The 27,586-nt window shown below is 40.6% G+C and overlaps 1 protein-coding gene across 2 annotated transcripts in view; it reads right to left on the bottom strand.

Moving 5' to 3' along the window:
- Positions 1-27,586, bottom strand: part of LOC129331697 (glypican-5-like) — a 622,271-nt gene that overhangs the window by 552,658 nt on the left and 42,027 nt on the right. For both annotated transcript variants that reach the window (XM_054982130.1, XM_054982131.1), the window contains exon 2: positions 20,393-20,554. In XM_054982130.1, coding sequence (XP_054838105.1) covers positions 20,393-20,554 — 162 coding nt within the window. The remainder of the gene's footprint in view (positions 1-20,392; positions 20,555-27,586) is intronic.

Genomic DNA, 27,586 nt, shown 5'->3' with positions numbered 1-27,586 from the left:
TACACGATGACATTACTTCCAGAAAGTGATGTCATCGTGCAGGTGCAGGAGCACCTATGCACTTTACAGTGGGCCCATTTGGGGCCCAAATTGGCCCACTGCAAAGAACATGAGTGCTCTCGGGACAGCACAATGATGTCACTCCCAGGAATAACATTATTGCACTGCCCCCGGAGCACACCTGGAAGGCCTATTCCCCCTTCTTTCCCCCCTAGCGGCCAGGTGAGTGGTGGCAAGGGGCAGAGGGCGGGAGTGGGGGATTCCCCGCCTCCATCAGGGGACCTGGGATCCCTATTTATTAATAGGAGCTAGGCAAAGCATGCATATTGGCTATCACATACAAAGCCCTTCATAGCCTGGGTCCCTCTTATCTGCAAGGTAGCTTCTTCCCCCATGATCCACTTTGACAGCTTCACTAATCTGATCAGGGCCTTCTGAAGGTGCCACCCTTTAAATGGGCAGAATCAACAATTGAATGTACATGTGCATTCTCTATTGTAGCCCCTACCTTGCAGAATGGCCTGCCTGATTAAGATAGGAAAGCTATTATGCTCCTGGTAACATAGCTGAAACCAAGCTGGAAAAAATCATGCGTTAACATGCCATGTTTAAATAGTGCTGAAATTACATAAAAGGATCGTAACTGCAGCAACAGACAGTATATACTAGACACCCCATGGTGTCTCCCCCTTCCCATTTTTAAATTTTTTTCATTACAGTATAGTCCTGTAAAAAAGTCATCTTGAATACTTCAATTTTGTGCATAATTTTCAGACTTCTACAATCAAAATCACTACTGTATTGTCTATTCTGTATCCCATTCCTGTTGATTTAAATTGTCTCATTCTGTGTAATCTGTCTTGAGTATCAGTGAGAAAGGTGGACTATAAAGGATGCAAATAAGTATTCTAGTATGAAATATTAGGATGGTGCTTCTGTGCTTCGATTTTGTCATTCATGTCTCTTGAAACTAAAAGCTAATACTAACAAAAAACCTGAATCTATCTTTCTGTAGTTTAAACCTGCCATTTTCCCTCTTACTTTTAGTTTCAAGCTAAATTACCTACAGCAAGCTAAATAGAGCAGTAAAAGGCTTGGCTTTTAAATCAAGAGTTTCTATCATGATTTATTTGGAAAGGTCAGTCTCAATTTAAACCTCAGCACACTGTACATGAGCCTTCTGTCAATGAAATGTATTTCGTAGCATCCCCAAAATAATCTTAGTTGCACAGCCAAGAAGGATAGCAGTATCATTTTAGGCATCCTGAGGTCAAGTGTACTCAGGTTACAAACTGAAGCACAAGCTTAGTAGACTCTTTGTTCAAAACGTAATACTAGCATTTATTAATGCTGGCCAGAAAATCATGAGGATTTGCTTTAGTTCTGCAAGATATTAAAAGGTTAGAAATTCAGTAAAAACTACACACAAAAAACAATTTGACATGCAGCTGAAGTAAAGCTCAGATTCATAAAGATTTATCAAGTCTGTCCTTAAACTCAGAGATTAGGAGTCCTAGCAAAGCATAAATGTCATAATCTAGTGTTTGGAGTTACACCAAACCAAACTGATGCAAGGACTTAGGGATGATGACTTGGTGATGGAATCGTGTTATATCAAAACACAAATAAATCATTCTAATTTTGGAAAACCAAGGATGGCGAGGATTTTTTTTCCTAGTTCAGTTTGCTGCTTTTAAAAAATGTGAGACACAGTTAAAGCCAGAAGCAAAGCCTAGTTCAGCTTTGTTGGTATTAATGGGAGAGTTAGTTAAACATGCACAAAACTTTAGCTCATTTATGGTATTGAGAGCAGAAAGTGCCTAACTTTCACTAGATCATGTCTATTATTTTCATAAAATTAACCAACTATCTGCATGTGAATCACATCACTACAATATCTGAAGAAAGATCCAAGAAAATACAAACAATGGACTCCAATAAAAACAAAGGTTAGCCTTTCATCTAAAGCAATCCAAACAGACTTCCCAATTTCAAGGAAGATCCTCTAGCAACCCGTTTATTGCAAGATCCATCCATTCTTTCCTTTGAAATCTTTATATATTTCCAGTGCATCTTCAGAGGCTATTTTATATAACAAAAGCCAAGTGGTCCTGATCTGGGGATAGTTAAATCATGAGACTGAAGCCATGAACAGATAGGACAGCCCTTCTTACACATCTGGAACATTCCCCAGGTTTGTGGGAAAATCTCAAATCTCAAATATATATAGAGGAGTTTTTAAAAAACCAAAATGATAAAAGAAGCATCTGTAGCTTTAACCAGATGCCCTCAATGGCTACTACTAGGCAACCATGAGTCAGTATTCCAGGCTTGGTTTCTGTCAGGAAAAGGCAGGGAGAGCAGGGCCCTTTCCATGGCTGTTTTAGCCTTTGAGACAGGATTCACTGAGACCACGCCCAGCAGCAACCACTGGGTGACTTGATACCTTATGACTTACATGACTCACCCAAGCCCAGCTTCTTGCTACTGTTCAACAGCACACACACACACACACACACCACACCACACTACACCACAAAAGCCAGTGTAGTGCAAAGATTAGAGTTTCCGAGTAGGATCTGGGAGACCCATGTTTGAATCACCTCTCTCCGACAGAAGCTTACTGGGTGATGTTGATCCAATCACACACTCTCAGCCTAACCTACCTCTCAGGTTTGTTGTGAGGATAGTATGGAGGTAAGAATGATATAAGCGCTTATGGATAAATGAAGAAAATTAAGAAATATAGGTAAGATGAGGGGGCAGATAAAAGTTGTTGCTTACTGGGTTTGAAAGAAAGAAGGACATAGCGAAAGGTGAGCCTATGGAAGCTGCCAGCAGGAGGAAAAGAGGAAATAGTGTGGGGAAGGGAATATAGAGAAAAGTGAACTACCTCCACAAGTCCTTGCAGGTTCCTCACCATGCAACTGAGCCATAGGACAGAGGCTGTGGGGGGGGGGGGGTGAAGACAGGGATAAACAAAAGCAGGTGGGAAGCAAGAAAAGAGGGAGAGGCTATGGGAGGTAAGGATGGGAAAGACAACATGGTGGGGAAGATGCACCCTGCAAGTCCTTGTGGGCCTCCCACTTGTAATATACTAATTGATCAATCAGTTCCGTGCTGAGACCATAGAATCCCTGCCACAGGTGCCAAACCATTTTTCCCCATGTATAGGGTAAAGCAATACCTCTCCATATGTTCCAGATTCTTCTCTGAACCATGTTCACCCAGTTGAAAAAAATCATTTTGCAAGCAATTTTGCCTGCAGGAAAAGGAAGCCCTTTAAGACCTATCCTGCAGCAGTGGGAAAAGGATACAGCAGGTGCATGAAAAAGTCAAAGAACTGCTGGATGTTGCAGTGGGACAGCCCAGCTGTGTAGCTTTTTAAAATTGCCTTTCAGGAAATTCTGTTAACAAGTATTTGATTGGTGATTCACTTTGATTAAAATGTGTATCTTTGAACATAGCACTTAATGCATCTACAGGAATGCTGCTCTGTTGCCAACATTTTCTCCCCCGAAGTTTCACACCTGCAAATACCACAGGGTACAACCACTGACATTCAAAGGGTCTGTGTCTCACAATGGCCTTATGAATCTAATAATTTATTGCAGACCTCCCAATTTAAGTTTCCTCATTCAAATTAGGTTTATTTATAAGGTTTCTGTCTTTGCTGTTTCAGCAGATAATGAACACAAATATACAAAAGACAGAAGCAAGTGTTTGTTTTATCGCATTGGACCCTTACATATTTTGGTGAACGAAGAAGCCATATTAAATTAAATGTTTCAGTCATTGCTATTAGGGAACATGATCCTAAGTGTTCTGATACAGAACACTACAACTCAATTACTATCAGGAGACAGTGGGACACACATATTATATGCATTCTGTGGTCACTGTGACAACACCCTGTCTCTCAGGGAGGTTCAATCCCTGATGGGGCATTTTTAATTTCACCTGCCAGGTGATCTCACAATGGAGAGCTTTCAGTGCCCACCTCATCAGACTGACAGCGGGGGCCAGAGTCCCACACCATCACATCTGGATTTCTAACAGCATCAGGGAGGACCTCAGAGTATGGCTCTCCTTTCTGAATGGGTACAATGGGGGTCTCCCTTTGGCAGGAAGTGTGGGAAACAGGGGCAGAGTTGCAGGTGCACTCTGATGCTGCCAAGAGGGTGGGGTTTTGGATCTTCCTCCAGGGGAGGTGGTGTGCCCAACAGTGCCCCAAGTCATGGATTCAGTCCAACTTGCAGTAGGACCTCATGTTCCTTGAGCTCCTTCCGATCCTGGGAAAAGAAGCTTCAAGACTGATGGGTCAGCTTCTGATGAGACAACCAGTCAGTGGACTGGGTTATTAACAGGCAGTCCTCGGTATCTGGTTTAGTTACAAAGATCAAGCTTACAAGATAACATCAGAAGATCAACTAAGGGATTTTGAGGACAAAAATCAAGAATTTCAGCAAGACACCAAGCAAGAAGAAAAGGATTTGAAGTCTGAAGGGGGGGGGGAGGGAACGAGCACTGCGGTTGCAGTTGCTCAGAGAGAACTGCGTCCGAGGCCCGGGGGGGGGGGGGGAGGAAGACTTAATTTGGATTGTAATCTGTATTTTGCAAGGTCAACCACTCCATCAATATCTTACAAAGTTTTAATTTTTCAATAATGGCAGTATGAAGGGAAAGCATTATTTGTAGTGTAATGTTGTTATATGTTGCTGTTTTTTTTTCTTTCCTTCCCCTGCCCCCCTTCTTTCCCTCTGTATTGTTAGTTAATGTAGGTAATAAAAAAATAAAAAAAACTTTCAAAAAAGAAACAGGCAGTCCTCGTGGACTGGGCATCTCGTGCGCAGGCTGGTCTTGGCTTGCTTGTCTGATAACGTATCATTTTTGGCATGTCACCTAACAGGGACTGATAACAACATTGTGGACACGTTGTCTCTTTTGCTGGTGATCCATGCCCTATGCAGTTGTTGATGTCAGAGGGTCATTGCAAAATGTGCACTGCTGTTTTAATGATTATTTATTGATATTTTTATTGTGCTTTATCTTTATGTTCTGGTTGTAATCCTCTCTGAGCCCACTTGCATGGTGAGCGGACTATAAATCCAATTAATAAACAATAATAAATAATAAAGCTGTAACCAATTACAGCTGGTTAAGATGTAACCAATACAGTTGAGGCCTGTTAACTCCACCTGCTTTGTCTGTGCTTTTTTCTGACGTGCTCCTAGTCCTGGCCCCCTCAAGCTGCCCCCGCAATATTACTTGGGAGTGAGATCCCGGCAGCTAGAACTGCTTCTTAACAACAGCAATGTATCTACTGGGGACAAATCAGTGTGTAAGTCCATCAAAGCTAAATCATAAGGAGCTCTAATTGGGCTTTTTTTAAAAGTGAAGACTTCATTCCCTTAGCCTAAAAAGAGCACCCATAAAAATCTAAAATCAAGGGGTAAACTCTGAATGTCTAGGAGACATGCATGGTGGGATTCCCACCCCACCGGAGTTTCAGCAAAAAGAGACCTTGTGTGAGTCCAAATGAGCCTAATAGCCTAAATTCTGAATGTAGCAGTTGCCTGGCAGAATTCTCTCCTAACCAACTCTCTGCAGAGTAATTGAAAACCAGCATCACATGTGCTCAAACAGCTGGTGGGAGGAGGTAAAAAGGAACAGATTAAAAGGAGTGGGCACTTAGGAATGGCAACATTTTGGCACTGCGTCTTTGATGTCTCAGAAAGTCATTCTCACAACAAAAACTGCAACGTGGTTGCACCCACATAGTTAAGCTTAAAGCCTTCCCACTTTATGATTTTTGTCATGGGAATGACTAGCAAGTTTGGTCCCATAACTAAAACCTAACATAGAGAAGCAGTGCCGTGACAAGATCAGAAGAATTATGTGCTTGTTAATACACCTTCAATATGAATTTCTTCTAATCTAAAACCAAGACTGACATGAAAACATTCAAATAGGTACAAACGGTGTCCAGAAGGCTGGTATGAGCGCTTTGGTTGCACTCCTCTGTGTGAGGTAGGCATTTGTGCCAAAGGCCTCAGGCTAGCCTTATGCTCAATAGGTCAATAAGGAGAACAACTATACTTAGTACCATTACACACGTGGAAAGGCAGGCAGTAACCAGCTCTCTGACTAAGGGCTCTAGCATTTAGGAATCATGATAGCCTATTTTCAAACAGCAGCTTTAACTCTCTATCACCACCCAGCAAGTAATGAAAACCACAGCTGAGATATTTCAGTCTTTTAATAGCTCATTGATTTTGGAGGCAATCCATTCACCAGCACTGAACTTGAACCTCATTTGGTAATTAACTACAAACCAGGATGGATATTTTCAATCAAAGCCTGTTTGGCTTTAAACATGTCATTGCAAATCAACATGCCTAATCAACTCTTGTCTGTTTATCTCAGATATTTTTCTGAGCCAGGTTTTAAAAATACAAAACGAATGTCATTGAGTGCTGCAGTTGCACCAAGTAATCCATATTAATCTGTTGCAAATCTGAAAGTTGTGCAGTTTAATGGTTAAAAGAATGAACAGTGATCTTGGTCTGGGATATCTCTGGTTCAAAACACATCTCTACCACAGTGTCCTTAGGCAAACAATCTCATTATTTCCCTTATGGAAGATGGAGATTCTTTAAATTTTTTATTTGTTTATGTTATTTATAGTCCACATTTCTCACTTAGAGTGGAAACCCATGAGACGAATTACATGTGAAGAGCACGGATTGGATTGTGCAAGCTTCCCTGGGAGTGGTAGTCTTACTCTCCCCTCTCTCCAAGCTCCTGGAGGAAAACTGAGCCAAGTGGATTTTCTTACAAAGAACAGCCGCTCGACTGGAGAGATTCTCTCTTTCAAAAATCCACTCACTTCGGTTTTCCTTCAGGAGCTCAGAGATGGGGAGGGAATCCGTATTACAATTCCCTGCTGGGAGAAGAATGGGACTGGGTTTCTCTCTCGCTCACAAAACACCTGAGCAAAGTTCCAGCACCACTATTTGAGAAGGAATTTATTTCTAACCTGGCTAAAATATAAAAAGTTCATTGATCAAGAGAAACCACTATGGATTGTTCCAGATGAAGTAATCAACCCGAACTTAGAGTATAAAGAAAAAGAATGGCTTACCTTTAAAGAGCTTATAGAAATAGAAAATAATGAGTTAAAACTGAGGTCAAATGAGGAATTACCATTCAAATATGGCTGGCTACAATACCGACAGATCAAAGATTTATTTGAGTCAGATCAAAGGAGGACAGGTTTTAGAATTAAAAATTCAGAGTTAGAAGAACTTTTGCTGGGGGATAATAACAAAGCAATTTCTAAAATGTATAAATTGTTATTAAAATGGTATACCGAAGATGAGACAGTGAAAGTTCAAATTGTAAAGTGGGTGATAAATTGTAATAATGAAATTATGATGGAAGCTTGGGAGCAATTGTGGAAATATACACTAAAAATTTCAACTTGTACCAGTATTAAAGAAAATGGCTATAAAATGATATATAGATGGTACTTAACACCAAAGAAGTTAGCCATTGCGAACAAACAGCTATCTAACAAGTGTTGGAAATGTAAGGAGCATGAAGGTTCTCTATTCCATATGTGGTGGACTTGGGGCAAGGCTAGAGACTTTTGGTCTAAAATATGTGCTGAAATGTCTTCAATACTCCAATACAATGTTGTTAAGAATCTAGAAATGTTATTATTATCCTTGCATTTAGAGGATGTTAATAGAAAAGACAGAGTATTATTGTATTATATGATAGCGGCAAGAACGTTATATGCACAATATTGGAAGAGAGAAGAAATACCAGAAATTGAAGAATGGACACAAAAATTGTTGTACATGGCGGAAATGGACAAATTAACAAGAAAACTGAGGGATCAAGATCCAAAGGGATACTTTGAGGATTGGGGGGAAATGAGAAAATATTTAGAGAAAAAATGGGATGTTAAAGGACAATTATGGTCTTTTGAAAGTTATTAAATAAGATAAGATATAGTTTAGATCTTTACCAGTAATAAAAAATGACAACTAGGATTTAGAAATAAGATTAGAAAACAGGGGGCTGGAATGCTGTTGGAAGTCAACACAGAAAAGGGGGAGGGGTGGGAAGCATATAACCATGGGAAACGAAGGAAAATGTAACTGTTATAATGTTAATTGTATGTTAACCAATCCAATAAAAATTATATTAAAAAACAAAACAACTGAGCTTTTTTCCTGCCTCTTGTTATGTCATTCCTCACCCCCAGAAGATTTTTGAGAGAGAGAGTCCCTCCAGTTGCGATTCTCCCTGGCTGAGAATCACATTGAGCGGCTGTTTTTTTTTTAAAAAAAAAATTGCATTTCCCAGGGATCCTTGCAGGATCCGACATGCACCTGTGCTTCTCATGTGGTTCCACCTCTAGACTCAAGATGGATTACATAGTATAACTCAATATGGATCAACAGCTGAGACATTCAATAAACAATACAATATGGTAAGGAGAGCAGAAATTTGAAAATAAGCAGAAATCCAATACAGAGCTGAAAACAATGCTGAAACAAAACATAAGCAGTTTGATATGACATATTAAACAGTAAGGCACTATCCAGTAGGAGCATATTTACTTACAGCAACAGATAGTGCACAGTGCACAGTGCTCAGTGCACTACAATCCTTATCCCTGTACCACCACAGCTCTCTGAACTGTTTCCATACAGTAAGAAAGCCCGTCTGAATTATTTAGTTTTGTGCAGTTTGCAGAAAGCTAGCAGCATGGGAGTTTTCCGAACCACTTCATGCAGGCCATTGCAAAAGGTGGGAACCACTATAAAGAATGCACATGTACAGGCAGCTGTTGATTTTGCGCATTTGCAGGGTGGTACCTGAAGAAGGTCCTGTTCAAATGAGTGAAGCTGCCAGGGTGGAGAACAGGGAGAGGCAGTCCTGCAGATATGAAGGACCAAGGCCATGAAGGGCTTTGTATGTGAATACCAATACCTTGAATTGAGCCTGGTAAATTATGTGTAGCCAATGGAATGACTCCAGAATGGGAGTAATATTTATGCTCTTGCTAGCTCCTGATAATAATCAAGCTGTGGCATTGTGCTCCAACAGGAGTCCCTAAGTTGACTTTGAGGAGAGAACTATGTACAGTATATTATAGTAGCTATGTCTCAACATTACCATGCCATGGATCCAGGTGGCCAGATCAGCCATGTCAAGGTAAGGGGCCATTTTCTGGACTACACCAAATAGAATCCATTTATGGAGCTGCATTAACTTGCTTTTCTAGCATTAGCGCTAGATCCAGTATAACCCCAAGACTCTTAACGGAGTCTGCAAGGGTCAGTTGAACTCCACTGAAAGTGAGGAGCACAATGTCCTTCAATATCTCTACCTTCACAGCCAGCATCACTTCCATCTTGTCTTCACTTGTGTTCCATCTTGTGTTTGCTTCCAGCCAACTGACCACAGCTGCCAGGTAGTGATTTAGAACCTCGGTTGGCCTCGACCAGGGCCAGGGCCTTTTCAGTCCTGGCCCCAATGTGGTGGAACTCTCTGTCTGAGGACACCTGGGCCCATCAGAATCTTCTATCATTTCGGCGGGCCTGTAAGACGGAGATGTTCCACCAGGCATATGGTTGAGGCCAGCATGAGATCCTCACTGAGCCTCCCACCAGCCTCCCACTAAGTGTGGGGTTATACACTGTCCACCGGCTGGCTGCCCAACGTATGGGTACAGCATGCAGCTATGTAGTGCCCATTCATCTGCTGACCCACGTATGGGGTGCAGTACATTATCTGTCCACTTCTCCCCCTGTATGTTGATGGGCAGAAATCTGGAATTGACCCCATCTTGGGACAGTTATTATCTGTTGTTGATTTTATGATGAACTGTTGTTTTATGAATTGTTTTAATATTTGTATTATATTTTTATAACTGCTGTACCTCACCCTGAGCCTGCTTGTGGGAAGGGTGAGTTAGAAATGTAATAAATAATAACAATAACAATAACAACAACAATCTCTAGTGTATCACCAGGGGTTTGGAGTGTCGTCGACATATTAATGACATACAGTTACATAGTTACAATTGATTTCTCCTAAAGGCTTTTTACATAGTGATTGAAAAACATGTATCATAAGATTGCACCAACCCACAAGGCAATTTCCTCATGGAAGATGGCTGGTCTAGAGCAAGTGTGGTGACGGACCTGTGGGGAAGAGACAAGATCATCTTATAGAGCATTTATGAAGACCTATGAGGTGGCTGTGAAGGCGACAAAGAGGGAATACTTTGGCGCCTCCATAGCATCTGCAAGCTCATGCCCAGCAAAATTGTTTCAGGTTGTTCGGTCCTTGGTCTCCCTCTCTCAGGGAGACTGCCAAAATAGAAATTCTGCTATTAGCTGTGAGGCTTTGGGGAGCTTTTTTGCAGATAAAATCTTGTCTCTCCGCCACGATCTGCCAGCCACGGTTGATACAGTAAGGGAACTGGAGGCCCCTTGGCCGTCTTCTGGTTCAACCTTAGATCACTTCAGTCTGGTTTCCCGGGATGAGGTGGACAGGATCCTGCAGCTGGTTAAGCCCACCATGTGCTCCCTGGACCGCTGCCCGTCATGGCTGGTGAAAGCCAGCATCAATAGGTTGGGGGCCCAACTGGAGGATATTATTAATACATCTTTAAGCTCTGGGGTTTTTCCCGGGGCATTAAAGGAAGCCGTGGTGAGGACTCTTTTTAAAAAGCCATCTTTGGACCCCGCCAACCCATCCAGTTACCGCCCAGTATTGAACCTCCCATTCCTGGGAAAGGTCATTGAGCAGGTGGTGGTCGAGCAGCTGCAGGTTTTCCTGGAAGAAACTTCTGTCCTGGACCCATACCAGTCCGGCTTCCGTCCAGACCACAGGACGGAGACAGTGTTGGTCACCCTCATGGACGATCTCCGCAGACACCTGAATCAAGGCGGGTCGGCACTGCTGATATTGATAGATCTCTCAGCGCATTTGACACGGTCGACCGTGAGTGGTTGGCCCACTGCCTCGCCAATGTGGAGATTCGAGGGACAGCCTTGCAGTGGCTTGTCTCCTTTCTCCACGGTCGGGGACAGAAGGTAGCACTGGGGGAGAGAGTGTCCACATGCCAGCCATTGGTGTGCGGCGTCCTGCAGGGAGTGATACTCTTTCCCCTGTTGTTCAACCTTTATATGCGTCCCCTCGCCCAGTTGGTATGGAGTTTCAGACTGGGTTGTCACCAGTATGCAGATGACACCCAGTTATATCTGTTGATGGGCAGCTGACCTGAAGTCAGCTGGACATCCTGTTGAGAGCCTTGGAGGCGGTATCTGGTTGGGTGAAGCAGAGCAGACTGAAGCTGAACCCTGCGAAGACGGAAGTCCTGTATTTGGGCCGTGGGCTGCAGGATACGGGGATTTATCTTCCAGCCATTGAGGGGGCCCCGTTGGTGCCTGTCTCGTCAGTCAGGAGTCTTGGCATGATCCTGGAATCCTCCTTATCTATGGAGGCTCAGGTCACGTCTGCGGCCCAGACTGCTTTTTTCCAACTATGGCAGGCTAGGCAACTTGCCCCCTATCTTTCAGTCCAGGACCTAACCACAGTGATCCATGCAACGGTCACCTCTAGGCTAGATTACTGTAATTCCCTCTACGCAGGGCTACCCTTGGGTCTGACCAAGAAACTACACCGGGTCCAGAATACTGCTGTCCAGGTCCTGATGGATGTTCCATTCAGGTCACATATTACACCAGTTTTGCAGCAGCTTCACTGGCTTCCCGTGGAGTTCCAGGTCTGTTTCAAGGTGTTGGTGTTGACCTTTAAAGCCCTAAACCAACTGAGACCAGCATACCTGAGGGACCATCTCTCCCTGTATGTACCCCGGAGAGCACTTCGTTAAGCAGATAAGAACTTGTTGGTGATCCCTGGCCCCAGGGAGGCTTGTTTGGCCTCAACCAGGGCCAGGGCTTTTTCGATCCTGGCCCCAACCTGGTGGAACTCTGTCTGAAGACACTCAGGCTCACCAAGTTCTGGTATCATTTCAGCAGGCCTGCAAGATGGAGAAGTCCCACCGGGCATATAGCTGAGGCCAGTATTAGGACTATCATTGAGCTTCCCGTCGCCTTCTCCTATTCAATGACATTCTGTCCATCCGGGTGTCTCCCTCTTTGAATTTGAGGGCAGGAATGTGCAACAGGCCATCTGATTTATGATTTTATAATATGATTTTAATTGTATTTCTATAATTATGTATTTTATGGATGTTGTACCCCATCCTGAGCCTGCTTGCGGGGAGGGTGGGCTAAATACCAAATAAAGTAAAGTCTCCAATAGCAACCCTCTATTGTATCAAAGGATCAAGTACTGCCCTACCTTACACGGCTGTTATAAGGCTTACAATATAATGCATGTGAACATATAAACATGAAGCTGCTTTAAACTGAATCAGATCATTAGTCTATCAATCTCAGTCAGTGCTGTCACTTCTAACTGGCAGAGGTTCTCCAGCAACTTACAGTGAGGTCTTTCATATAATCTGCTAACTGATCCTTTTAACTAGAGTTGCTGGGATGGAACCAAGGATTTTTAGCATGCAAAGCAGATACTCTACAACTGATCCATGGCCCATCTTCTGAAGCTCTTCAAAGCTGAAAGTGTTCTATAAATGCTATTATTATTAGCAGTCATGATTCACACTACAGCCTGGGTCAGTGCTCATGCCAATGTATGAAAGTGTCAAAAATTATCTTCTTCAACAAAACTGCTTCAAATCCAGCCCTCAACAGAATGTGGCCCATCTACATACACAGTTTGTTCTTCTGGATTCCATCTTAAGGTGTGCAGAGGCATCTATACAACATGGAGCGCCAGAAAGCAGCATGACCTCTTGCGTTTGCTTGCTGGAGAATTTTGCAGTGAGGATGCATCACTCATTACAAAACTTCAAAGAATCATTAAGCTAGGAAGAGCAGAATGCTTTGCCCTTTGAAAGTTACGCTACTGTTTTTGACATTTTGCGTTTTATCCCATAACATTTCAGTCATTGCTAGGAAACTCACTTTTCCTCCTTCCATTAAATGGAAAAGAGGAGATGTGTACCAATGAAAATCCAATTTGTTTCTAACAGCTGAGCTTAAAACAAACTATTTCCTTACATCCCTAATACCTGCTAATTCCCTGACTGAAGCCTGGGATGGATTAGAAAGAACCATGCCCTGCCCATCTCCAGAGAAAACAGCAAGAGAATGAATAAATTGCCATCATTTGTATTCTCATTACCTCAAATTACCCTCCACATAAAAATGACAGGAGTAGAGCCAGCTCTCTTTGGTTTCACATGCAGCACCTGTTACCACTTCATTCCAATTGTCTGGAAGGTGGCTTTTCTTTCATATCTGTGAGCAACAAAGGTTTATTATCACACCCTCGGCACTGCTTCCAACAGCAATTTTTAGTTTCCACATGTGTACTATTTGAACCCAATTAAAAACGTTACTTCCTTTTGTGGACTCTTCCTCCACAAAGAATACTGACACTGCACACTAGTCCAGTGAAGCCTAGAAAACTGTTCATAGGACCCAGCAGTGATGTGCAGTGGAAGAGCAACTAATCTAAAGAAAGAGAATAACTTTGTTTGAAAACAGATGCATAGGCGCTACATTATATTTACTTCTAGACAAAACTCAAAGCATTGGTTATTATCTATAAAGCCCTAAGTGATTGGGGATCAGGGTACTGAATGGACTGACTTGTTCCGTACAAACTTGCCCAGCAGCTGACATTAGCCCTGTTCTGCATGCTCCCATCATCTTCAGTGTGGTGAGTGAAGACCAAGGGAAAGCAGACCCTCCCTCTAACAGTTTCCCCTGGTACCAGTCCTGCCAGGTTTTAGACATCAAGGGCAAACATTTCTCTTTTCATAAGCTTTGTGCTGGTGGTTGCTGATTTTGGGTTTTGTAGCTGTCATTTCAGTCATGTCTTGGCTCTGCTTTTTCTTGCTGTGTATTTCGCCCTGTTTTAGCTCTGGACTGCAGAATGAGACCATTCTTTTCAAAGATCTTATCAGTTAAATATTATTTCTGGTTCCAATATATTTATTTAGTTACTTACATATTTATACACTGCTTTTTCCCCCTGCAGTGACCCAAAGGTGCTTACAATAGGTTGTACACCATATAAATTAACCAGCGTACAAGAGGGGGAAAAACCCCTAGGACCTGCCCAAGATGTAGTTACTGGTCATATTGCTTGGCTTGTTTGAAGACACAGGAAGTGAGCCAGAAGCTCAGAGGCTCTTGTCCCTCAATTGGCACCCAAGGGTTTGTGCCTCTGGCCACAAGGAAGCTTTAAAGGGTATCTGAATAAGGGAGAGAAAATAATCAGTCCTCAGCAAAGATGTTAATCAGTTGTTCCTCCTACTTTCCCCCTCTCTGCTACTTTAATATTGTAATGCTGTGATAATATTCTTTGTTCTGTTTGTTTTTATGACATCACTATTGCATTGATGGTTTTGTGCCTTTTAGTAATGGTATTTATGAATTTCATTATGGCAGGCCTTTTTTTATAATAATAGTTAGCGTTCATGGGTTGGATCCAGCCAGCCTTTTCACTCAGTCCTGCCCAATTCTTTACTACAGCCCCAGTCCCACATAGCTTTTATCCTACAGGACCCACAATTCCCCGCATAGCCTTTTTTGAAGGTGAAAGGATACCTCCTCCCTTCCTTTTTTCACCATTTGATGGATCCAACTCCCTATTATGTATTTTTATTTGAAGCTGCTTTGTGTGATATTGTAAACAATATAATCCAAATGGAAAATGGTTAACATTTGGAGCAATTAGAAAATACTGCTATTCTAGTTCCTGACTGTCTGACTCAGAGCCCAAGAAGGTGAGAATAAGGTGGTGGGAAGAGAGTAAGGAGTAACTCAGCAGACACATGAGGGAAGGCCAGGCAGGGGAAAGAGTGATTTGTGCTTTAGAGCACAGCAAGTGCTCTAAAGATGTGCAAGAATAGAACGGTCATCTCTGCTTGCCTTGGCCTCTAAGCATATACAACTGCTATTTTCAAGAGAATGGTAGGCTAAATATGTGGGAGCAATTTCAACTGTACTTTAATTTAAATCTTGTTCTATCTACCAAGAACACGAAGGACAGCAACAAGTAAAAGCAAAATGAATCTAAAAATATGTTTTTAGAATCCCATTGATTTATTGTTTGCCCCAGAAATGGCTTTGTGTTAATATTGCAAATTTTTGTAGAAAACGAAGAAAGCAGCAGCAGCACTAAATCCAACCACATGTATAAAATGGGCCTTAATCCAAGAACAACAATATCTGTGCACAGATGTGATGAATTTAATCTAGCCTTATACACTAATCATTATATGCAACACTGGCAGCTGTTAAAATGGTTCTGCTTCAGCCCAAATGGCAAAACTGTTGAAAATAACCTTTAAAATACAGTTTAGAAACTAAGTTTTCACAGTCAAAATATTTTAAAAAGGTGTTTGTAGGTCCCCATTCTTCAAAGAAGTGTATGTCAAACCATTTTAATAGTGGTCTGCTGGCAATCACACCGTACTTTAAAGTTCAAACTGGTACTAAAGACTTTCAATCAACAAGCTCACAGCCCAGTCCTTATAAAACACTCATTCATTTCCATGGGATAGAAGAATATTGCAAGAATAAACTTATTATGCAAGCATGATTAATTACATAAGACCTTGGCATCCCGCAGAGAGAAGGATATCTATTTCTTTGTTTAGTTAAGATGGAATTCTTAAAATGCTAAGCATGGGGCTCAGATTGGCTTCAACAGGAATAGCCAGATTATGTCAAGGTTATGCACTAGTGAACATCTCAGTGTCAAAGTAACATTTACTTTCAAAATCTTGGGCAAGGTTTCAATTTTAATTTTTCGGTGAATGACACGGGGGCTTAGTAAGAGGAATGTTCTAACTATTTCAGACAATGAGCTGTTTCTTTATCTAGATATCTACTATACTGTACCCAAGGGTTTAAGATAGGTAGTTGGAAATGATTTTTTTAAACCTAAAGTGTAAAACTTTTCAAAATCTGATGCTAAAAGGAAACCCACCTCATCATTAGACTCAAACTGGGTCTTGTGTCAGTTCCAGAAGATACTTAGTCCCTGCTTTTATCTGACCTCTGCAAAATGATTGGGGAAAGGTAATTGAAAATGTATCTGAAATCTTTGTTACAGGACTATGGTACAGGGAGGTTACCAAATTTCATGATAACTTCTGGTTAAGTTAGAAAATTCTTTTTATAGTTTCTCCATACTTGAGATGAAACTGCCATCATCCCCCCCGCCCCCACAACAGTATTACATAGAAATACTGCAGTTAAAACTGATCCCTGTTTTGTATCAGCTGCACAGAAGAAACAAATGAAAACAGGAAATTTCCCAGAGAAGATAGGAAGGGTGAAAATGGCCTTTCTGACAATGAAAAAAATACCCCCAACATATTCATACAACCCTGTCAGGTATCACTCCTTTGGGGAGGAGGGAGTTTTTAAGATCATCTTAGAGAACCACCACTGACTACAGAAAAGTAAAAGCTGGGCTCCAGACTTTTCAATACATACATCCAATGTCTAGGGTTGTGAAGCCAGCTCTGACTGAAGTGACCTTCATGAGATGCAGGAAATACTTGACTGGCTGAAAGTCCCCTAGTAAAAGGGGAGTTGGACTATTTGCAGAAGTGAGCTACAGAGAATTCTTCAGGGGAAAAGAGGCAACTGTCTGGATCTGACTTCTGCTTATGCAACATCTTTGTAACCCAGATATGATTCTACACATACTACAAACCTGAAGTCTTTCTTAAACTGTTCTTTCTTTCTTAAACTTCAGCTGTTCAGATAACAGGAATACAAGAAAGGAGTCTGAGCTATGGGATATGAAGGGTGGTTTTCCCTCCCTGTGGTAATATTGCTGTGAGTGAATGGAGTAAATGGGCTTTCCCTTGCACTTCACTCAACATCTCTAATGTCTTTGCCTCAGATCATATTGGCTGCTTGACAGCAAGGGTTGCCAACTTGACAGGTAGGGCTGTGAAAGCTGACAGAAAGGATTTTTTTGCTGAAAAGTTTCAATAAGACATTTCTCCTAGGGAGTTGACAACTCCACATTGGGAACTTCTTGAAAATTTGGGAATGGAACCCAGAGAGGGAATAATTTGGGAATGCAGTCAACTCAGCAGATATGTGATACCATACAGCCCATCCTCCACTGCCATTTTCTGCAGGGAAACTGATATCTGTAATTTTAATTCCAGGAGAACTGCAGGTACCACCTGGAGGTCAGCAACTCTAAGAGCCACAGAAATGTCCTTCCTGGCAATAGCAGTACTTACAGTACATGACAGATGTAAACGGCCTCCCCCATTTTGGTAACATGGAGATTGAAGCACATGGTGCTCATTCTTCTGTGTATCTATCGAATGTACTTTTTACTACATGCTTCATCTAAGCAGCTAACTGCACCATATATGGTTCTCAACTTCATTTCATCATCACAACAATTATGTGAGGTAGGTTAGGCCGGGACTGTGTGATTGACTTGAGCTCACCTTCACAGCTAAGTGAGGATTTGAATCTGGGTCTCTTCATCCCTCTCATAACATAGATTTTTCTCAGCCTCAATGCCAGAATATAATTCTGTTAAAACCCTGAATTCAGCAGCTACAAATTAAACCCAAAAAAATTCTGAAATTTTCTCAGGTAGCAGGGCTATTCAGAAAGTAGCCAAACCACTGAATAAAAAAATTAGAGGAGACATGAAAGTGCTGAAATGCAATATTTTCAATGAAATTAATATTACATAGAATTTACAATTAAAAAACTAAGAGTGGCTTATTTGTTGCTGAAGATCCAGCATATTGTTCAGATTCTGAATTGCCTATTTGATATTCCGTCCAGTCTTCAATGGCCCCACCAGCAGAAGCCTCATGAGAAAGCTAATGGGGCTTATGTCCACAGCACAGTAGTTTGAGGCATGCAGCCTTTAATGGTATAATGATGTGACACAACAATAAGGAAACCCAAAGGCAGAGAGAACCAAGGCACCCCTGCTTGAGCAACAGAATGTTTATATAGCGTCGTCTGAAGAAAGGATTTAGGAAGCCTTTTGAAACCTCATACAAACGAACTGAACAAATGAACCTTTGAGGCTTTAAGAAGGCAAAGCTGAAATTCTGGCATGTTCTCACCTCAGGTGGACAAAGCCAGTTTATAACCATTTACAATTCAATAATTTAGATGGCCATTTCTAGAAAATGCTTGTAAATTCAAGCTACTTTGAAATGTCTAATGATGGATTTCACTCAGTCAAGCAATAAAGCTGCTTGACTGACCTCAGGGTCTGACAGGTTAATCTATTCTGACCTTTGCTTTATTCTATAATGATGCTGAAAGATCACTTGAATAACTCACTGTCATTCAACAATGGCTCCATATTTCCCCTTTGGCACAGCAGAGGGCTCAAATGTGATTCGGTGCCAGATTTTCAAGCTATGTGGGATACTAAAAAAGACAGTTTTCATCAAAGGTTTTTGTGAAATGAAACAAATTGCTATTCCACTCCCCTCTCCTATCTCTAAGCAGTTTAAATACTTAACAGCAAAAAGAAATTTCTACCATCCAAAGTTATGAAAACATACAACACTGGGAACAAATATGAGGGAAAGCATTTGCTCTCATGCTTTGGAACTATGTGCCTAGACAGCATCTGAAGTCCATACATGCCAAAGCATTGCTAGTTTGGGCATACATAGAGGCCTAGTAACAAGTCAGGCCATTGATCCATTTAATTCAGTATTGTACTCTGCCTGACAGTGGCTCCCTAGGGTTTTTTCCCCAAATGTAACCATTTAAGATAATAGCAATTGAATCTCAGACCTTATAAATGCAAAGCATGTGCTCTACCACTGAGTTCCCCAAAAATTCAACAACTCAAAATTTATCAAAATATCACAATATTTTAGGCCTGTTTGCTCAAATGGAGGGAAACCAACACTGCAATACATCTTAGTTTCAGGTTTTATCCATATTTTTTTTATTCTGGCCTTCATGAAAGAAGCTTAGGGCAGAATATATTATTCTCTCTTCCTCCATTATGCCTTAACAATAACCCTGGGAGGTAAACTAGACTGACAGGTGCTAGCTCAAGATCATCCGAAAAGCATTGTGGGCAATCAGGGATTTGAACCTGGGGCTCCCTAGTCTGATACTCTAACCACAACACCCACTGCTTTTAAATATACCACTTATATAACAACCCCTGTTTAGCATAACAATACAGTGCATAACTTACAGGACAAGGAAGTATCTGTTCAGATATTTAGCAAGTATCCATTTATCCACCAGGAAAATGGCAGTTCATTGCAGTTCGTGGTTCGTTGCGTTTCACGACCCACAAACTTGCATGAAATTGCCCAGTTCGCAAACAGGTCCGTTTGGTTTGTGAAAACATCACTTCTGGGGCATCAGAAGGTCTGCAGAAAACCCCCCCTCCAGCGCCTAGGAAACTGATTGATTAGTGCCACACTGTCTGCAGTGACGAACCAAAAAATGAACCAAACAAACCAGTCTAAAAATCATAGCAGTTCATCACCGGTCGTCAGAAATGCCCTCCAACAAACCGCTAGTTCATGAACCCAGTTCATGACGAACTTTGGTTCGTATTTCAGTTCGTGCCCATCTCTATAATATGTTAAAAATGAACTTATGCTACATTCTCATGATCTTTCAAAACAGGAGAATATGGAAGGCGTATTGTTTGTAATTCATTTACATTTGAATGTAAGAACACTTAATTTCATGTTCTAAAACTCAAATATCTCTGCATGAGGAGGATAACAGACTAAAAATGTGATGCTGAACTTGTAAAACACACAAACAACAGATTTTATTGTCTTTACTACATTGAGGATAGGTTTATCAACGGCTATTAGTCACAGAAAAGAGCATGAGTACAGTAGCACCTATAAGATTAACAAAATTCCCTACCAAAAAATTTGTTAGTCTTATGGGTGCTACTGGACTCTTGCTCTTTTCTATTGCTACAAACAAACACGGCTACCCATCTTGTGCTATTAACCACGGTAGCTAAATGGAATCTCTATGTTTAGAGGCAGGTGTCTGAATCCCAGATGAAAAGGTCAAACACGGAGGATTGTTGTCTTTATGCCCTGCTTATGGCCTTCCTGGAAGTATTATCTGGCTGGTCACCATTGCAAGAAGGACAGAGATGAACCACAGTTGACTTATCATAGCTCTTATACTTATGTTTCTTATAATTTTGTTTTCATAATAAAAGTTTCCTTCATAATTTTAGCTATGATTCCTACCTTGAAAAGCTGTGATGTGACCAACAATCATATATTTCAGTTCAAAATTTAGAGTCTGGATGTTCTCCATCCTCTCTCTCCGAACAGCTGCTTGATAGCTTTCTTCCATCTTCTTAGTGCAACAAGTTGGTGCTCTGTGTTGGCAGATCTGCAAGTTGGATTCTGTTGTAAGAAAAGGAACCATAATTACAATATATTCTCAGTAACATTCTCAAAAAATATCACAAAAGGCATTTCTTACAAGCAAAGAAATGTCTGTCAGCAGGACATGCTGGAACAGATATAATTTACAAGGGGAAAAATAGCCAAACTGTTTTGCACCTCAACGGCTCTCTGCTTCTGATTGATCCTGAATAGTAGCTGACACATGGTCAGGATGACATTATTTTGTGTGCTTTTTCTCTTCAATGTCAAGAGAAAAATCTGTCTTCTGACATGTCCTGCAATATGTACGTGTGCACGGAGGGAACATGCAAAAATATTTACATTGGCAAAATCAACCTGTTGACTTCAGTATTCATTAAATTAGCTGTGAGATCACTGATGCACATCTTCAAATCACTGTGACTTTTAGAAGTCTTAAAAGATGTGGGCCAGGTATGATCTAGCCTATAGAATCCTATACAGAAGACACAATGTCCCCCTACCCTTGACAGAGTGTCTTGTATGGCAATATCAGAGCTGCCACTGAAAAAGGAGAATTGAGGATTACTTCTACCCAGGGCTTTTTTTCTGGGAAAAGAGGTGGTGGAACTCAATGGGTTGCCCTCAGAGAAAATGGTCACATGGCTGGTGGCCCCGCCCCCTGATCTCCAGATCATCTCTGTCTGGAGATCAGGGGGCGGGGCCACCAGCCATGTGACCATTTTCAAGAGGTTCCGGAACTCCGTTCCACCACGTTCCTGCTGAAAAAAAGCCCTGCTTCTACCCCTTCCATGGGCCTTGTACACTTCTCCTTCTCGTGTCCTACAAATCTGTGCCTGGAAGCTCTTAATTCTCTCTTATCATCTCCGAAACAGGACCTTAGTCTTAAAAGATGTGGGCCAGGTATGATCTAGTCCTGTTTACATTTGAACCTATTTCATACACATTATTGCTTTTCTGGGTTAAATGTCTGGTTTTGACATATAGACCTTTTCATTTACATAGAACCTTACACAGACACTAAAGTAAGCATCAACAGAAAGAATTTGTTTTTCCTACCTTCAAGCTACAGAACCCTATGATGTAATCTAGGCCCAAAGACTCCTGTTGCAACCTGCCGCCCATTTTATATTGTGAAGATAATTCTGTAGGTGTTAACATCTACAAGTCATGTACTGGATTTGGTGAAAAATCATATTTTTAAAAAATTAATTTTCTTATGAAAACAAGGAGGAAAGCCACTGAGCACTTAGCCACAGTTGTCTCCTAAAATCCCTTGCCTCATTAATTTCCTGAACATGCACATAGTAGGTTGTAAAGCTTATTCTTAAATAGAAACAGTGCAAATCCACATAATGCCAAAGAATATCTCACAAAAATACAAAGCATTTAAAGACAAACAGAAAACGAGCCACATTCCCACTAAGGTACCTTTCAATTGCTGTGATCATCATACTGTGAACTTGGAAGTTTTGCATTCTTCAGTGTTAGCTTTGGGGCAGAATCATTAATTACAAAAAAAAATCTAATCTAAACTTTCTGCTTTGAATTTTTCCGGTTGCCAAGAATAGTTACTGATTACTAGTACAATCTTCAAGTCTTCAATTACTCTTAAAAGAGCATAATAAACTGATGCTACTAGATGTTAATGCAAAGCATACTCCCATCAAATAGGGCACTGGCATGGGACGGAAGGAAGAACCCACTCAGATTACATGGCAACTGAATGGCACACTGCATTTCTACCACAAGGGAATGCATACCAGATTCAAACTGAGGGCACATCTGTGCACCAGCTTCCCAAACTGCTGGGTCAACACAATAGCTGTGCATCTGTACACTTTTTTCCTTCAAATGCACTCCTCTGGGGCCAAATATGGACAATTCAAAACTCAGACCTACTAACTTTTAATAAAGAACTTTACAAAGATACATTTTTTCTATGGAAAGCCTCAATGCGGAATTTCTGTTGTACTCTTGCAAGACAGACATCCATTTCAACATGCAATGGATCACACACCCTTCAAACACATACTGATAATGAGGTCAGAAAAATCAAAGGCCTTCACAGCTGCAAGGCAAAGCCGCTCAATATGGAACTCATTTGAAAATGATTTTTTCAAGGCATGCAATAAATGTTTTTCAAAATATCACACCTTTATTGGGAATCGTACTGTGTTGCCAAGAAGCCCCTCATTTATGTATGTCCCCAACAGCCTATCTTGGTGTCAGAACTAGCTTCTCTCCTCTCTGTTTTTGTATCATTAAACTTTCTTCTGGCCATCACATAGACAAAAAACAAGGTTCTGCTGAAAAGGCAGGATTCCACCTAATCCATTCAAGACATATAAAGAAGAAAAGGCATCATAGAGAGATCCCCTGCCACTCTTAGCATCAGGCCATCAGATCACCAGTCAATGATCACCAGGAATTAATCCAGGTACCTTTAGTCCAAATCTCCAAGTATTTCCCAACCCAGAGTCAGCAACCACACACATCCAGATGCAGTAGCAAGTAGATGTTCTTCTCGGGTGCCAAGAACAGGGGAGGACAGCAGCATTTTGTCTACTTGAGCTCTGGTTAAACACACACATGCACACGCACACACAGTTAAAAAATATTACGTTAAATTTAAGCAAAATAAAGCCACAAAACAAGAACTTCTTACTCAAAAGATCCAGAGGAGTTAGCCGTGTTAGTCTGTAGTAGCAAAATCAAAAAGAGTCCAGTAGCACCTTTAAGACTAACCAATTTTATTTTATTGTAGCATAAGCTTTCGAGAATCAAGTTCTCTTCATCAGATGCCTGATCCGAACTGGTCAAAAAAAAATGACCAGTTCGGATCAGGCATCTGATGAAGAGAACTTGATTCTCGAAAGCTTATGCTACAATAAAATAAAATTGGTTAGTCTTAAAGGTGCTACTGGACTTTTTGATTTTACTCAAAAGATAAACATTACCTTTGAAATGTATGAAACCCACATTAGGCTTAAGTTGATGAAAACACTAAGAACTAGAAAATGTTCTTTCTATTTATTTATTTTAAATGTTTATATTCCACCTTCTCTCCTTGGACATATCAGTTCCCCATATTCTATCTCTGTCATGCTCAGAGGGAGACAAAGAGATAAAACTTAGGTATCCAATGATGGGATGAGGGAGGAACAGTGAACCAAAGCAGCTTTCTCCATCATGACTCGAAGACCTTCAGACAGCCACAGATGAGATAGGAAAGGCAGACCTTTAGCCTAGGAAAAACACCACACATTCCTAACAATGCTGCATATTTCTGCCATCTTTATGCATACAACAAAAGCACAGGCCACATTTTCTGTGGCTAACATGAGTACAGGAAAACAAGGGGCATCTAGTGGCTATTAAAAATCAAAATTTGCACATTAGAAGGGGAGTAATTTTTTTCTTGGGTAAATTTGCTTTACATTTATCTATTTTTAAAATATCATAGCCTTTTACTATTATTTCACAAATGTTCAATACTGCTCCATTATATATTGCTGCCAACTGCAGGTTTGGAAATTCCTGGATATTTGGAGATGGAGCCTGGGAATGTAGGGTGAGGTTTGGGGAGGGATGGGCCTTCAACAGTGTATAATACCATAGAGTCCACCCTCCAAACCAGCCATTTTCTCCAAGGGAACTGGCTGGAGATCAGTTGTAATTTTGGGAGATTTTCAGGCCTCACTAAGACGTTGGAAACCCTACCATATACTTTCACAATAATAGGTAGTATATAAGAGGTCAATTTAAAAGAGTCTGCATATAGTATTTGCCCATTAGAGAAGCAAGAATACAGAAAGAAACAGACACTGGAAAATTAAACTCATTTTGCCTGCGAGATTAATGTTCTGGGTGTTTTGGGTTTGTTTGTTTTTTACTGCTAATGGGATTTGTTTAGAAATAGAGTGGGCAAGCAACAATTAAACACTCAGGAAGTTGGTTTTGGTGTTTCTCCACCCACTTCTTCAATTTCTTTTTTCTGTTTTCCTTAACAATGATAGTCCATGTTCTTTAAAGTGGCTAAAATTCACCATAGAATAGCATCAAAAGAGACCCATTTCCTTTTATCAGGAATAATGTTGTTTATATCAAAGTGACAGAATTTTTATCTTTTTTCTTTGCTATATTGGGCGAGAATAATGGCATGATTTTTTTCTGAATTCCAAGAGCACGGTTGTTGCTGGTTTTTGTTTGTTTGTGACAATATATTTTACTGACTCAACAACGTTATGTTTAAAAAAGTTTTGCTAGATTTTAAATGAAATTGTCCTAGAAGTATATAACAGCACAATCCTCTTCTTGTGCTTCTGAATTAATTTCCAAAAAGGGAATCTGTACATTTCCAAAAAGGGTTTGCATGAACAACATATGCATTTGGAACTTGATCAGAAAGAGTTTAAAATTTTACTTTTAATATTACTTTGAAGAGCAGTTTAAAAAGATGATGCATAAACCATATGCATTCTCTATTGGCACTTCTTTGTAGCATCTGAAACTACCCAAAGGATTCATGAAATACCCAACAGACGCTTGATTGCTTGAAATTTTCAAAAAAGGAAGTTCCCTTGGTAGCACAGTACACTGTCTCCACTTTTAGAGTTAGAAAACTTGTCTTAATGCTTAGCCTACATTTATGTCCTAAAATACCATCATCTCCTCTTTCAAAAATTCTCCTTGGCCAAAGTCCTTGTCCCCTCATAAAACTCAGCCTCACTACTTGTATCTATATGACTTGTATCTACAGTTGTATATATTCTTTCCCTCTTCCCTTTCCTCTGGAGTCTTCTTCAATCAAATTTTAGAACAATCTCCTCAAGCAAGGATCTATTATTTTAATGTTACTCTTTCTAAATACCAGAGAAATGCCAATGTACCCACCTCTATTCAATACACTTTATCATACTCACTCTCCACATTTTTTTAATCACAGGATTTACTTTCTGCACCATCCAGATTCTTCATTACTCCCCAGTGGAACCCTTTTTAGGCTTTGGCACAATTTAATAAGAACTTTGGTTCCAAATAAAAATAAATATAGAGTAGGGTTGCCAGCTCCAGACTGGGAAATTCCTGGAGATTTGGGTGCGGAGCCAGGAGATGGGAGGTTTGGAGAAGGACCTCAGAGAGGTATAACTCCATCGAGTCCATCCTCCAAAGCAGTCATTTTCTCCAAGGATTCTGATCTCTGTGACCTGGAGATCAGTTGTAATTCCTGGAGATCCAGCCACCAACCCTAACGCAGAGTAGTGCAGAATGTTCTCACTAAATCCTAGAAATATAATGCTACTGCTGATACAGCTAAATTGGCCTGGTGCCATTGCTGCTGACTCATGTTCAGTTTGTTGTATACTAATATTCTTAAATATTTGTGAGAAATGTTACTGTTTACCAAGATATAATACATATTATAGACATGCATTTCCCTCCTCTTCTAGAATGCTTTGTGTTCTTCCTGCTGACTCCTTGTTTTGGGCCGAACAGTATTGAAGAGCTAACATCCCATTGCAGCTGAAGGATAAAGTAGAACTGGTACAGAAAACATAAACCAAATTAACAACCAGAGCTAGCTACAGAAAACATACACCATTAAGCATGCTGAGTACTGCAGGGGCAAGCACACCTGATCTGAGCGCCCTTAATTACATGTGAAGAAAGCTCCTGATTGGTGCTATTTTGATGGATGCTGATGGTGAAGTTTGTCATGACAACAGTGCTGGGCTGATCTCCTTCATGCCTATATGTGCTTCACTACTGCGGCTACTTTTGTCCAGTTCAAGAATTAAATAATCTCATCTACTGCAGACAGTAAAATCAAGCAACTAAAGATATTCTTGGTCTCTGTACAGTCTACTAAAAATGAGACATTCCCCCTCCCACCAATACATGCATCTAATAGACTGATAAAAAATCATTGAAGTTATGAAGTTGACTTACAGGAAGTCAGACCATTGGTCCATCTACTTCAGTATGTTCTACTCTGAGTGAATGAAATTCTCCAGTGTCTCTGGCAGAAATCTTGTACAGCCCAAATGCCTAATATCATTTAACTGAAGATAATAGCAATGGACTAAGGGCAATGGAACTTCTATATGCAAACTATGCAACTGAGAGGACAAATCCGTAGTTCTGTTTCACATGCATTCTTTCAATAGAATAATGATTATGCCTTGTTCTGATATATATCTGGGGCCTAAAAACCGTACAAATTAAGGTTTCAGTTGTGTTGCATTATATATGTGTACTGTATACAGACGCAAAGCCTCATATCTGCACTATCGTCCCAAAATTCTGCAGTTATATTGTTCTAAAATGTCTATGTTTTACCCTCTGGAGAGATGAAACATAATCCCATTGCTTTATGGATGCCCTTAAAAGTTTTAGGAGACAGAAATTTATTATACTTCTATGAGAAATACAGACTGTTTTGATTTCCTCAGAGAAGTATTAAGTCACATTTTTGTCTGTGTGGGGAGGCTTAACAAAAGCAAAAATAGAATTCAGTGTTTTCATTGGGTTTCTTTTTTTAAAAGTTAACATTCTTATAATTGTCTTTAACATATGTAGTGCTACAATATTTATTGTTGTGCACATGTTGTGCAGCATGATTTCATGCTGCACAACACCCCAAAAAATTGAGACGAAGTAAAGAAAATACAATGGCTGATATATCTTCAAGTGGTCTCCAGATTAAAGGAAACTCTTAAGGATTACAAAATAGTAAAGAGTCCAGTAGCACCTTTAAGACTAACCAATTTTATTGTAGCAGAAGGTTTTGAGAACTACAGCTCTCTTCGTCAGATGCACAGAGGGTATGAAGAAACAGAATTACAGAGGCCAACTGATGGATCTTACTGATTTTGAGAAGACAATTATGCAGAAAAAGAATCATATCTTGGGCCAAATTTACAAACTCCTACTTCAATATGATGCAGAAACAGAACAAGTTACAACTTGTATGCTAAAATGAATGCAAATTTTTAGACAAGAAATTACATTTCAACGGTAGGAAAATTTATGGACTAAGGACATAAA

The sequence above is a fragment of the Eublepharis macularius genome, chromosome 6, assembly GCF_028583425.1.
Source record: "Eublepharis macularius isolate TG4126 chromosome 6, MPM_Emac_v1.0, whole genome shotgun sequence".
Taxonomy (NCBI): Eukaryota; Metazoa; Chordata; class Lepidosauria; order Squamata; family Eublepharidae; genus Eublepharis; species Eublepharis macularius.
Note: the sequence above shows the minus strand (reverse complement) of the source record. Positions and strands in the feature narration are given on the sequence as shown.